Raw genomic sequence first — 15000 nt, 5'->3', positions numbered from 1 at the left:
AGGGGCAGAGGGAGAGAGAAACAGACACTGATGACTGGAGAGAACTGAGACTCTAGGGAAGGAGGGAGGGGCGGAGGGAGAGAGAGAGAGACAGACACTGATGACTGGAGAGAACTGAGACTCTAGGGAGGGAGGGAGGGGCGGAGGAAGAGAGAGAGAAACAGACACTGATGACTGGAGAGAACTGAGACTCTAGGGAGGGAGGGAGGGGCGGAGGGAGAGAGAGAGAGACAGACACTGATGACTGGAGAGAACTGAGACTCTAGGGAGGGAGGGAGGGGCGGAGCGAGAGAGAAACAGACACTGATGACTGGAGAGAACTGAGACTCTAGGGAGGGAGGGAGGTGTGGAGGGAGAGAGAGAGAAACAGACACTGATGACTGGAGAGAACTGAGACTCTAGGGAGGGAGGGAGGTGTGGAGGGAGAGAGAAACAGACACTGATGACTGGAAAGAACTGAGACTGTAGGGAAGGAGGGAGGGGCGGAGGGAGAGAGAGAGAAACAGACACTGATGACTGGAGAGAACTGAGACTCTAGGGAGGGAGGGAGGGGCGGAGGGAGAGAGAGAGAAACAGACACTGATGACTGGAGAGAACTGAGACTCTAGGGAGGGAGGGAGGGGCGGAGGGAGAGAGAGAGAAACAGACACTGATGACTGGAGAGAACTGAGACTCTAGGGAGGGAGGGAGGGGCAGAGGGAGAGAGAAACAGACACTGATGACTGGAGAGAACTGAGACTCTAGGGAAGGAGGGAGGGGTGGAGGGAGAGAGAGAGAAACAGACACTGATGACTGGAGAGAACTGAGACTCTAGGGAGGGAGGGAGGGGCAGAGGGAGAGAGAAACAGACACTGATGACTGGAGAGAACTGAGACTCTAGGGAGGGAGGGAGGGGCAGAGGGAGAGAGAAACAGACACTGATGACTGGAGAGAACTGAGACTCTAGGGAGGGAGGGAGGGGCGGAGGGAGAGAGAAACAGACACTGATGACTGGAGAGAACTGAGACTCTAGGGAGGGAGGGAGGGGCGGAGGGAGAGAGAGAGAGACAGACACTGATGACTGGAGAGAACTGAGACTCTAGGGAGGGAGGGAGGGGCGGAGGGAGAGAGAGAGAGACAGACACTGATGACTGGAGAGAACTGAGACTCTAGGGAGGGAGGGAGGGGCAGAGGGAGAGAGAAACAGACACTGATGACTGGAGAGAACTGAGACTCTAGGGAGGGAGGGAGGGGCGGAGGGAGAGAGAGAGAAACAGACACTGATGACTGGAGAGAACTGAGACTCTAGGGAGGGAGGGAGGGGCGGAGGGAGAGAGAGAGACAGACACTGATGACTGGAGAGAACTGAGACTCTAGGGAGGGAGGGAGGGGCAGAGGGAGAGAGAAACAGACACTGATGACTGGAGAGAACTGAGACTCTAGGGAGGGAGGGAGGGGCGGAGGGAGAGAGAGAGAAACAGACACTGATGACTGGAGAGAACTGAGACTCTAGGGAGGGAGGGAGGGGCGGAGGGAGAGAGAGAGAGACAGACACTGATGACTGGAGAGAACTGAGACTCTAGGGAGGGAGGGAGGGGCGGAGGAAGAGAGAGAGAAACAGACACTGATGACTGGAGAGAACTGAGACTCTAGGGAGGGAGGGAGGGGCGGAGGGAGAGAGAAACAGACACTGATGACTGGAGAGAACTGAGACTCTAGGGAGGGAGGGGCAGAGGGAGAGAGAAACAGACACTGATGACTGGAGAGAACTGAGACTCTAGGGAGGGAGGGAGGGGCGGAGGGAGAGAGAGAGAAACAGACACTGATGACTGGAGAGAACTGAGACTCTAGGGAGGGAGGGAGATAAATTGGATTCCTAACATATTGAATATCAGATCTCTTTTATCCTCCACCCACTATAATTGATAAACCTGCGTTGCGTGTTTCCAAAAAAGCCTTTGATTTAGTTTGACATTTCACATGAATGTGGTGTAGGTGGAAAAACACATCATCAAATCAACACTAATAACTAATATACAGTTAACATGGGAAATGAGCATGTGTTTTCCTACTGTCTATATACCCAGTCCTCTACTGTCTATATACCCTATAGACCCAGTCCTCTACTGTCTATATACCCTATAGACCCAGTCCTCTACTGTCTATATACCCTATAGACCCAGTCCTCTACTGTCTATATACCCTATAGACCCAGTCCTCTACTGTCTATATACCCTATAGACCCAGTCCTCTACTGTCTATATACCCTATAGACCCAGTCCTCTACTGTCTATATACCCTATAGACCCAGTCCTCTACTGTCTATATACCCTATAGACCCAGTCCTCTACTGTCTATATACCCTATAGACCCAGTCCTCTACTGTCTATATACCCTATAGACCCAGTCCTCTACTGTCTATATACCCTATAGACCCAGTCCTCTACTGTCTATATACCCTATAGACCTAGTCCTCTACTGTCTATATACCCTATAGACCCAGTCCTCTACTGTCTATATACCCTATAGACCCAGTCCTCTACTGTCTATATACCCTATAGACCCAGTCCTCTACTGTCTATATACCCTATAGACCCAGTCCTCTACTGTCTATATACCCTATAGACCCAGTCCTCTACTGTCTATATACCCTATAGACCCAGTCCTCTACTGTCTATATACCCTATAGACCCAGTCCTCTACTGTCTATATACCCTATAGACCCAGTCCTCTACTGTCTATATATCCTATAGACCCAGTCCTCTACTGTCTATATACCCTATAGACCCAGTCCTCTACTGTCTATATACCCTATAGACCCAGTCCTCTACTGTCTATATACCCTATAGACCCAGTCCTCTACTGTCTATATACCCTATAGACCCAGTCCTCTACTGTCTATATACCCTATAGACCCAGTCCTCTACTGTCTATATACCCTATAGACCCAGTCCTCTACTGTCTATATACCCTATAGACCCAGTCGTCTACTGTCTATATACCCTATAGACCCAGTCCTCTACTGTCTATATACCCTATAGACCCAGTCCTCTACTGTCTATATACCCTATAGACCCAGTCCTCTACTGTCTATATATCCTATAGAGAGACCCAGTCCTCTACTGTCTATATACCCTATAGACCCAGTCCTCTACTGTCTATATACCCTATAGACCCAGTCCTCTACTGTCTATATACCCTATAGACCCAGTCCTCTACTGTCTATATACCCTATAGACCCAGTCCTCTACTGTCTATATACCCTATAGACCCAGTCCTCTACTGTCTATATACCCTATAGACCCAATCCTCTACTGTCTATATACCCTATAGACCCAGTCCTCTACTGTCTATATACCCTATAGACCCAGTCCTCTACTGTCTATATACCCTATAGACCCAGTCCTCTACTGTCTATATACCCTATAGACCCAGTCCTCTACTGTCTATATAACCTATAGACCCAGTCCTCTACTGTCTATATATCCTATAGACCCAGTCCTCTACTGTCTATATACCCTATAGACCCAGTCCTCTACTGTCTATATATCCTATAGACCCAGTCCTCTACTGTCTCTATACCCTATAGACCCAGTCCTCTACTGTCTATATACCCTGTAGACCCAGTCCTCTACTGTCTATATACCCTATAGACCCAGTCCTCTACTGTCTATATACCCTATAGACCCAGTCCTCTACTGTCTATATACCCTATAGACCCAGTCCTCTACTGTCTATAGACCCTATAGACCCAGTCCTCTACTGTCTATATACCCTATAGACCCCAGTCCTCTACTGTCTATATACCCTATAGACCCAGTCCTCTACTGTCTATAGACCCTATAGACCCAGTCCGCTACTGTCCATATACCCTATAGACCCAGTCCTCTACTGTCTATATACCCTATAGACCCAGTCCTCTACTGTCTATATACCCTATAAACCCAGTCCTCTACTGTCTATATACCCTATAGACCCAGTCCTCTACTGTCTATATACCCTATAGACCCAGTCCTCTACTGTCTATATACCCTATAGACCCAGTCCTCTACTGTCTATATACCCTATAGACCCAGTCCTCTACTGTCTATATACCCTATAGACCCAGTCCTCTACTGTCTATATACCCTATAGACCCAGTCCTCTACTGTCTATATACCCTATAGACCCAGTCCTCTACTGTCTATATACCCTATAGACCCAGTCCTCTACTGTCTATATACCCTATAGACCCCAGTCCTCTACTGTCTATATACCCTATAGACCCAGTCCTCTACTGTCTATAGACCCTATAGACCCAGTCCGCTACTGTCTATATATCCTATAGACCCAGTCCTCTACTGTCTATATACCCAGTCCTCTACTGTCTATATACCCTATAGACCCAGTCCTCTGCTGTCTATATACCCTATAGACCCAGTCCTCTACTGTCTATATACCCTATAGACCCAGTCCTCTACTGTCTATATACCCTATAGACCCAGTCCTCTAGCATGTGTTTTCCATGGGAGTGAAACAGGGCAACAACTTCAGTCTATGTAACATTTACAGTGAGCTCCAAAGGCATCGGGCCACATTGTTTTGTTGTTGTGGCTCTGTACTCCAGCACTTTGAAATGATACAATGACTATGAGGTTAAAGTGCAGACTGTCGGCTTTAATTTGAGGGTATTTTCATCCATATCGGGTGAACCGTTTAGATACTACAGCACTTCTTGTACATAGTCCTCACATTTTAGGGGACCAAAGGTATTGGGACAAATTCTTAAAGTAGTTTAAAGTTGAGTATTTAGTCCCATATTTCTAGCAAACAGTGACTACATCAAGCTTGTGACTCTATAAACTGGTTGGATGCATTTGCTGTTTGTTTTGGTTGTTTCAGATTATTTGGTGCCCAATAGAAATGAAGGGTAAATAATGTATTGTGTCATTTTGGAGTCACTTCTTATTGTAAATAGGAATATATGTTTTTAAACACTTCTACATTAATGTGGATGCTACCATGGTTACAGATCATCCTGAATGAATCATGAATAATAATGAATGAGAGAGTTATAGACGCTAGAGTTACAGAGATTAGCATCTCTTGGGGGGGTGATATTTGTACTGCATTCTTCATGAGACACGTTTAGATTTAGATTAGATTTGTAATGTCAAAAATACACTTTAGGCTTTCACGTCCAGGAAGTTGTCTAAAAGGGATGTGTTGTTGCCTAATTGTTTTCTGGGTAGGTTTCTACACTACATTCCTTCCATCTACAGCATTTCTTAATATTACTCAGATCCTTTGGCTTCGATGCCTCATGATTGAGTTTTGCTCTGTTAAAGTAGACTGTATGTGTTAATTTAACCTTTATTTAACTAGACAAGTCAGTTAAAGAACAAATTCTTAATTATTACTGGCCAAACCCGGACGACTGTGATTTTGCTGTGATCTGATTGGGGGTGTTAGTTGCCTGACTGTGAACGCTCTGAGAGACTCTGGGTTGAGGTCAGTGACAACAGAACTACTGCCAAGAGGTGAGCTATAGGTGTACCTACCATAGGAGTCCCCTCGGAGCCTACCATGTAGCCTATATGTACGACTATGTACATACCCAGCGTCTGAATGAGTTGTAACCCAGTTTTGTTTTGTTGTAGTTGTGTCAAGGGGGGCATATTGGGGAGGGGATGCTGTTACCTCCAGGTCGGTGTTTGTCTCTCTCTCTCTCTCTCAATTCAATTCAAGGGCTTTATTGGCATGGGAAACATGTGTTAACATTGCCAAAGCAAGTGAGGTAGATAATATGCAAAAGTGAAATAAACAATAAAAATGAACAGTAAACATTACACTCACAGAAGTTTCAAAACAATAAAGACATTCTAAATGTCATTATGTATATATGCAGTGTTGTAACGATGTACACATGGTTAAAGTATAAAGGGAAAATAAACATCAATGTGTTTATTCTTCACTGGTTGACCTTTTCTTGTGGCAAAGGTCACACATCTTGCTGGTGTGATGGCATTCTCTCTCTCTCTGTCTCTCTGTCTCTCTCTCTCTCTCTCTCTCTCTCTCTCTCTCTCTCTCTCTCTCTCTCTCTCTCTCTGTCTCTCTCTCTCTCTCTCTCTCTCTCTCTGTCTCTCTGTCTATCTCTCTCTCTCTCTCTCTCTCTCTCTCTCTCAGTCTCACTCTCTCTCTCTCTCTCTCTCTGTCTCTCTCTCTGTCTCTCTCTCTCTCTCACTCTCTCTCTCTCTCTCACTCTCTGTCTCTCACTCTCTGTCTCTCACTCGCTGTCTCAGTCTCTCTCTCTCACTCTCTATCTCTCACTCTCTGTCTCTCACTCACTGTCTCAGTCTCTCTCTCTCTCTCTCTCTCTCTCTCTCTCTCTCGCTACTTTAACAGAGAGCAGACAGTGGAGTGGGGGATGACGTCACTCTATAAACAGGCCAGCCAGATGAGGTAATCTCTCTCTACTCCCCCACCTCTCTCTCTCTCTCTCTCTCTACTCCCCCCACCTCTCTCTCTCTCTCTCTCTCTCTCTACTCCCCCCACCTCTCTCTCTCTACTCCCCCCACCTCTCTCTCTCTCTCTCTCTACTCCCCCCACCTCTCTCTCTCTCTCTCTCTCTCTCTCTCTCTCTCTCTCTCTCGTGCCTCAACATATAGACTCAGACTATAGAGCGAGTGAGAGAAATAGAGAGGGGGGTGAGTGGGATAGAGATAGACAGAGTGGGAAAGCGGACTAAAGAAACAGGGAAAGGAGAGGGTTGATTAAGTGTGAGCGGGAGTGTAAGACGGAGAGAGAAATATAAAGACAGACGTGGGGGCGGGGTAATGAGTGTATGAGGGGGAAAGGAGAGGGAGAGGTTTTCCAGATGTACAACTCATTTTCCTGCTCTGTGTCTTTCCTCTACTAGAGTTATGAGAAGTGTGATGCTACTCCCTCTCTCCCTCTCCCCTCTCTCCCTCTCCCCTCTCTCCATCTCCCCTCTCCTCCATCTCCCCTCTCTCCCTCTCCCCTCTCCTCCATCTCCCCTCTCCTCCATCTCCCCTCCCTCCATCTCCCCTCTCTCCCTCTCTCCTTCTCCCCTCTCTCAGTCTCTCTCCCTCTGCACTCTCTCCTTCTCCCCTCTCTCAAACCCTCTGACTCCGTCTCTCCCCTCTCTCCCTCTCCCCTCTCTCCCTCTCCGTCTCTCTCCTTCTCCCCTCTCTCAGTCTCTCTCCCTCTGCGCTCTCTCCTTCTCTCTTCCTCTCCCCTCTCTCCGTCTCTCCCCCCTCCTCTGACTCCATCTCTCTCTGTCTCCCCTCTCTCCTTCATCACTTCTCTTCTCCTAGTTCTCTCCTTCATTACTTCTCTTCTCCTAGTTCTCTCCTTCACCACTTTTCTTCTCCTAGTTCTCTCCTTCATTACTTCTCTTCTCCTAGTTCTCTCCTTCACCACTTCTCTTCTCCTAGTTCTCTCCTTCATTACTTCTCTTCTCCTAGTTCTCTCCTTCACCACTTCTCTTCTCCTAGTTCTCTCCTTCACCACTTCTCTTCTCCTAGTTCTCTCCTTCACCACTTCTCTTCTCCTAGTTCTCTCCTTCATCACTTCTCTTCTCCTAGTTCTCTCCTTCATCACTTCTCTTCTCCTAGTTCTCTCGTTCATCACTTCTCTTCTCCTAGTTCTCTCGATCATCACTTCTCTTCTCCTAGTTCTCTCCTTCACCACTTCTCTTCTCCTAGTTCTCTCCTTCATCACTTCTCTTCTCCTAGTTCTCTCCTTCATCACTTCTCTTCTCCTAGTTCTCTCGTTCATCACTTCTCTTCTCCTAGTTCTCTCGATCATCACTTCTCTTCTCCTAGTTCTCTCCTTCACCACTTCTCTTCTCCTAGTTCTCTCCTTCACCACTTCTCTTCTCCTAGTTCTCTCCTTCATCACTTCTCTTCTCCTAGTTCTCTCCTTCACAAATTCTCTTCTCCAAGTTCTCTCCTTCACCACTTCTCTTCTCCTAGTTCTCTCGTTCATCACTTCTCTTCTCCTAGTTCTCTCCTTCACCACTTCTCTTCTCCTAGTTCTCTCCTTCTCTCTTCTCTTCTCCTAGTTCTCTCCTTCTCTCTTCTCTTCTCCTAGTTCTCTCCTTCATCACTTCTCTTCTCCTAGTTCTCTCCTTCACCACTTCTCTTCTCCTAGTTCTCTCCTTCTCTCTTCTCTTCTCCTAGTTCTCTCCTTCTCTCTTCTCTTCTCCTAGTTCTCTCCTTCTCTCTTCTCTTCTCCTAGTTCTCTCCTTCCAAGCTAAAGACTAATAACACATGAATGAAACAACTTTAAAAAGACAAACAAGAAAATAAAAACTAAGCGTTTTTCTCAGTGCTTTGAGGGAGAAAATATTTCTCATTACCATGCAAACTAATACGGGATTGTATTGCACTCTGGGTGAATGGCAATATACATATTTATGATAGAGAGAGAGAGAGAGAGGGATGATAAATCAAATGACTACCACAGGATGTTTGTGTCTAGACAGAAGCATTCCAAAAAACAGCTTTCAAAATCAGATGAATTCTATTAATGAAACAACGAATCAGAACACAGCTTGAGACCTGCTGTGAAGGCCTCGGATAACCTAGTGCTTTGAGGAGAATAGTGTACACTAGGTCCAATTCTGCATCCTTGTGAAGGGTATAGTGTACACTAGGTCCAATTCTGCATCCTTGTGAAGGGTATAGTGTACACTAGGTACAATTATGCAGCCTTGTGAAGGGTATAGTGTGCACTAGGTCCAATTCTGCAGCCCTGTGAAGGGTATAGTGTACACTAGGTCCAAATCTACATCCTTATGAAGGGTATAGTGTACACTAGGTCCAATTCTGCAGCCCTGTGAAGGGTATAGTGTACACTAGGTCCAAATCTGCATCCTTATGAAGGGTATAGTGTACACTAGGTCCAATTCTGCAGCCTTGTGAAGGGTATAGTGTACACTAGGTCCAATTCTGCAGCCTTGTGAAGGGTATAGTGTACACGCACGCACGCATGCACACACACACACACACAAACACACACACACACACACACACACACACACACACACACACACACACACACACACACACACACACACACACACACACACACACACACACACACACACGCCTTACTATGGCCGAGACGATCTGGTGTATACAAAAGTATTATATAACAGTAATATACAACGGCAATATATAACAGTAATACAGGGCCTTCCTTATTCTGATATGGATTAAATGAATAAAAAAGACTTGTCAATCTACACAATACCCCATAATGACATCACAATACCCCATACTGACATCACAATACCCCATACTGACATCACAATACCCCATAATGACCAAACGCAAACAGTCAGTTGAGAACAAACTCTTATTTACAATGACGGCCTACACCGGCCAAGCCCGGACGACGGTGGATCAATGCACCACTTAGATCAATGTACTACTGCATTGATCATCCTTGAGATGCTTCTACAACTTGATTGGAGTCCATCTGTGGTAAATTCAATTGATTGGACATGATTTGGAAAGGCTCACACCTGTCTATATAAGGTTCCACAGTTGACAGTGCATGTCAGAGCAAAAAACCAAGCCATGAGGTTGAAGGAATTGACCTAGAGCTCCAAGACAGGATTGTGTCGAGGCACAGATCTGGGGAAGGGTACCAAAAAAAGGTCTGCAACATTGAAGGTCCCCAAGATCACAGTGGCCTCCATCATTCTGGAAGTGAAGAAGTTTGGAACCACCAATACCTTTCCAGAGCTGGTCTCCCGGCCAAACTGAGCAATCAGGGGAGAAGGGCCTTGGTCAGGGAGGTGACCAACAACCCGATGGTCACTCTGACAGAGCCCCAGAGTTACTCTGTGGAGATGGGAATGGGAAGATGGGAAGGACAACCATCTCTACAGCACTCCACAAATCAGGCCTTTATGGTAGAGTGGCCAGACAGAAGACACTCCTCTGTAAAAGGCACACCACAGTCCGCTTGGTGTTTGCCAAAAGGCACCAACAGACTCTCAGACCTCTGGTCTGATGAAACCAGTACTCTTTGGCCTGAATTCCCAGTGTCACGTCTGGAGGAAACCTGGCACCATCCCTACAGTGAAGCATGGTGGTGGCAGCATCATGCTGTGGGGATGTTTTTCAGCGACAGGAACTGGTAGACTCGTTAGGATCGAGACAAAGAAGAACGGAGCAAAGTACTGAAAGTTCCTTGATGAAAACCTGCTCCAGAGCGCTCAGGACGTCACACTGGGACGAAGGTTCATCTTCCATCAGGACAACGACCCTAAGCACACAGCCAAGACAATGCATGAGTGGCTTCGGGACAAGTCTCAATGTCCTACAGCAAAGCAGCTGTTTAGGCTGTTTTCTAGTGACATTCATATGGATACATCCATAACAATGAGGAAAGAAAATGTACCCTGTTGATCAGAGGAGCTAGCCAACAACAACAGCTAACACAACCACTTCAAGAGGAGCTAGCCAACAACAACAGCTAACACAACCACCTCAAGAGGAGCTAGACAAACAACAACAGCTAACACAATCACCTCAAGAGGAGCTAGCCAACAACAACAGCTAACACAATCACCTCAAGAGGAGCTAGCCAACAACAACAGCTAACACAATCACCTCAAGAGGAGCTAGCCAACAACAACAGCTAACACAATCACCTCAAGAGGAGCTAGCCAACAACAACAGCACAACACAACCACTTCAAGAGGAGCTAGCCAACAACAACAGCTAACACAACCACATCAAGAGGAAGCTAGCCAACAACAACAGCTAACACAACCACTTCAAGAGGAGCTAGCCAACAACAACAGCTAACACAACCACTTCAAGAGGAGCTAGCCAACAACAAAAGCTAACACAATCACCTCAAGAGGAGCTAGCCAACAACAACAGCTAACACAATCACCTCAAGAGGAGCTAGCCAACAACAACAGCTAACACAATCACCTCAAGAGGAGCTAGCCAACAACAACAGCTAACACAACCACTTCAAGAGGAGCTAGCCAACAACAACAGCTAACACAACCACTTCAAGAGGAGCTAGCCAACAACAACAGCTAACACAACCACCTCAAGAGGAGCTAGCCAACAACAACAGCTAACACAATCACCTCAAGAGGAGCTAGCCAACAACAACAGCTAACACAACCACTTCAAGAGGAAGCTGGAAAGACTGTAAACTAGCTGCACTTCATTTTGTTTTACCCCTTTTTTCCATTTCCATGTCTTTGTGTTAGGTTTATCCCATAAAAATGATGCCATCTGATTCAGGATTTCGACGGGCTGAGAAACGCTGCCTGCCCGCAGGTCTCGTCCCGACTCCCGACACGTTCATTACTATGCGACAGCTGGAGATCAAATTTAAATATTGAAACAATGTTGTAAATGTCAGAGCGACAGGCAGCAAGATTTATATAAATCTCCGCTGTTGAAAACTAAATGTTAGTCTTAAAGAAATGTGAGATAATGTCTAGATGCCTTTTGTAGGGGAGATCAAGTTTATAAATTGCCTGGCTGGGCTGATGAGATAGTGGATTGCGCAGTCAGATGGAACAGAGTAAATGGGCATTTTAACATTATAGATTTAGCCGGTGCTAACCAATCAGCATTCAGGATTAGACCCACCTGTTGTATAAAAGAGTAATATATAACAGTAATATATAACATTAACATACAGTATGCCAGTAACAGTAATATATTCAAGATGTTGTAATGAAGTAGAGATGTCTTACTGTGGCTGTGGCTGAGACGGTCTGTATGCTGGTGTCCTGTCCACTCTGTTCACTGTGGTTCTGTGAAGTGGGGTACATGTTGAGGGGGTGTTCGCTGACGGAGGGCTGTCCTGTGTAGTCGGGGGGCGCAGGGTGAGGGTGTGAGGCGGTGAACTCAGCGGGCAGGCCGTTCTGAGGGGGGGCGAATTGGGCGGAGGGGTACGGCTGAGTCCTGGAGTCTGGAGGGGGAGGGGCCTCCTGGTTACCCTATAGGGGGAGAGGAGGGAGAGAGGGGGAGAGAGTTAGTACCAGACCAGATTGAACAATTAATGCAAAAAAGTCAGCCAGTCATCCATTCAGTCAGCCAGTCAGTAAGTCAACCTGCCAGCCAGTCAACCAACCAGCCAGTCAGGTCAGTAAGTCAACCAACCAGCCAGTCAGGTCAGTAAGTCAATCAGCCAGTCAACCAACCAGCCAGTCAACCAACCAGCCAGTCAGGTCAGTAGGTCAACCAGCCAGTCATCCAGCCAGCCAGTCAGGTCAGTAAGTCAACCAACCAGCCAGTCAACAAACCAGCCAGTCAGGTCAGTAAGTCAACCAGCCAGCCAGTCAACCAACCAGCTAGTCAGGTCAGTAAGTTAACCAGCCAGTCAACAAACCAGCCAGTCAGGTCAGTAAGTCAACCAGCCAGCCAGTCAACCAACCAGCTAGTCAGGTCAGTAAGTCAACCAGCCAGTCAACCAACCAGCCAGTCAGATCAGTAAGTCAACCAACCAGTCAACCAACCAGCCAGTCAGGTCAGTAAGTCAACCAGCCAGTCAACCAACCAGCCAGTCAGCTCAGTAAGTCAACCAGCCAGTCAACCAACCAGCCAGTCAGGTCAGTAAGTCAACCAACCAGTCAACCAACCAGCCAGTCAGGTCAGTAAGTCAACCAGCCAGTCAACCAACCAGCCAGTCAGGTCAGTAAGTCAACCAGCCAGTCAACCAACCAGCCAGTCAGGTCAGTAAGTCAACCAGCCAGTCAACCAACCAGCCAGTCAGGTCAGTAAGTCAACCAACCAGCCAGTCAATCAATAAGCCAGCCAAACCAGCCAGCTAACCAATCAGTCAGTAGGACAGCAATACAGTCAATCAATAAGCCAGTCAACCAACCAGCCAGCTAACCAATCAGTCTAACGGACAGCAATACAGTCAATCAATAAGCCAGTCAGCCAACCGGCTAACTAGCCAACCAGTTAGTCAGGTCAGTCTCATAGTGATTTGTAGCATGATAAACCAATAACTACTGTGGATGCTCAGACACACTCCATTCAGTCATTACTACACACACACTCCCAAGAAGAAGCCTCTCTGAGTACTACAGCAGCCACCTCCAGAAAGGTCCTGAATTAAAATACGAAGAAGCATGAGGACAATGCAAACACTTTGTGGGTGTGTGTGTGTGTGTGTGTGTGTGTGTGTGTGTGTGTGTGTGTGTGTGTGTGTGTGTGTGTGTGTGTGTGTGTGTGTGTGTGTGTGTGTGTGTGTGTGTGTGTGTGTGTGTGTGTGTGTGTGTGTGTGTGTGTGTGTGTGTCTGTGTGTGTGTGTGTGTGTGCGTGTGGTGCTACTCTGTAAAATGTGTCCTTGTTTAAAACCCACTTCGGCTCTTCCAAGCAGTTTAGTCACCTCAACTTGCTCAATTTCCAAATTATTTATTGCAAGATTTAGTTTAGGGTTTAGTGAATGATTTGCCCATTAAACAAAGGCACCTTATTCCATATATAGTTCACTACTTTCACACCACCATCTATTATACCAGCAGGCTTCTCCTAAACCACCATCTATTATACTAGCAGGCTTCTCCTACACCACCATCTATTATACCAGCAGGCTTCTCCTAAACCACCATCTATTATACTAGCAGGCTTCTCCTACACCACCATCTATTGTACTAGCAGGCTTCTCCTACACCACCATCTATTATACTAGCAGGCTTCTCTCACACCACCATCTATTATACTAGGAGGCTTCTCCTACACCAGCATCTATTATACTAGCAGGCTTCTCCTACACCACCATCTATTATACTAGCAGGCTTCTCCTACACCACCATCTATTTTACTAGCAGGCTTCTCCTACACCACCATCTATTATATTAGCAGGCTTCTCCTACACCACCATCTATTATACTAGCAGGCTTCTCTCACACCACCATCTATTATACTAGCAGGCTTCTCTCAAACAACCATCTATTATACTAGCAGGCTTCTCTCACACCACCATCTATTATACTAGCAGGCTTCTCCTACACCACCACCATCTATTATACTAGCAGGCTTCTCCTACACCACCATCTATTATACTAGCAGGCTTCTCCTACACCACCATCTATTATACTAGCAGGCTTCTCCTACACCACCATCTATTATACTAGCAGGCTTCTCCTACACCACCATCTATTTTACTACCAGGCTTCTCCTACACCACCATCTATTATACTAGCAGGCTTCTCTCACACCACCATCTATTATACTAGCAGGCTTCTCCTACACCACCATCTATTATACTAGCAGGCTTCTCTCACACCACCATCTATTATACTAGCAGGCTTCTCCTACACCAGCATCTATTATACTAGCAGGCTTCTCCTACACCACCATCTATTTTACTAGCAGGCTTCTCCTACACCAGCATCTATTATACTAGCAGGCTTCTCCTACACCACCATCTATTATACTAGCAGGCTTCTCCTACACCACCATCTATTATACTAGCAGGCTTCTCTCACACCACCATCTATTATACTGGCAGGCTTCTCTCACACCACCATCTATTTTACTAGCAGGCTTCTCCTACACCACCATCTATTTTACTAGCAGGCTTCTCTTTCTCTTACACCACCATCTATTTTACTAGCAGGCTTCTCCTACACCACCATCTATTTTACTAGCAGGCTTCTCCTACACCACCATCTATTATACTAGCAGGCTTCTCCTACACCACCATCTATTATACTAGCAGACTTCTCTTACACCACCATCTATTTTACTAGCAGGCTTCTCCTACACCACCATCTATTATACTAGCAGGCTTCTCCTACACCACCATCTATTATACTAGCAGGCTTCTCTCACACCACCATCTATTATACTAGCAGGCTTCTCCTACACCACCATCTATTATACTAGCAGGCTTCTCTCACACCACCATCTATTTTACTAGCAGGCTTCTCCTACACCACCATCTATTATACTAGCAGGCTTCTCCTACACCACCATCTATTATACTAGCAGGCTTCTCTCACACCACCATCTATTA

At 46.4% G+C, this 15000-nt stretch overlaps 2 protein-coding genes across 5 annotated transcripts in view; one reads left to right on the top strand and one right to left on the bottom strand.

The window, feature by feature from the left end:
- The window catches only part of LOC110539068 (NLR family CARD domain-containing protein 3), a 1005455-nt gene that overhangs the window by 706524 nt on the left and 283931 nt on the right, over positions 1–15000 (top strand). The window lies entirely within an intron of this gene.
- Positions 1–15000, bottom strand: part of LOC110515014 (RNA binding protein fox-1 homolog 1-like) — an 87169-nt gene that overhangs the window by 68014 nt on the left and 4155 nt on the right. For all 4 annotated transcript variants that reach the window (XM_036939616.1, XM_036939617.1, XM_036939618.1 and 1 more), the window contains exon 2: positions 11723–11968. In XM_036939616.1, the coding sequence (XP_036795511.1) occupies positions 11723–11968 (246 nt within the window). The remainder of the gene's footprint in view (positions 1–11722; positions 11969–15000) is intronic.

This window comes from Oncorhynchus mykiss, chromosome 12, assembly GCF_013265735.2.
Source record: "Oncorhynchus mykiss isolate Arlee chromosome 12, USDA_OmykA_1.1, whole genome shotgun sequence".
NCBI classification, from domain to species: domain Eukaryota; kingdom Metazoa; phylum Chordata; class Actinopteri; order Salmoniformes; family Salmonidae; genus Oncorhynchus; species Oncorhynchus mykiss.
The sequence above is the reverse complement of the archived record's forward strand: the minus strand, read 5'-3'. Positions and strand labels throughout refer to the sequence as shown.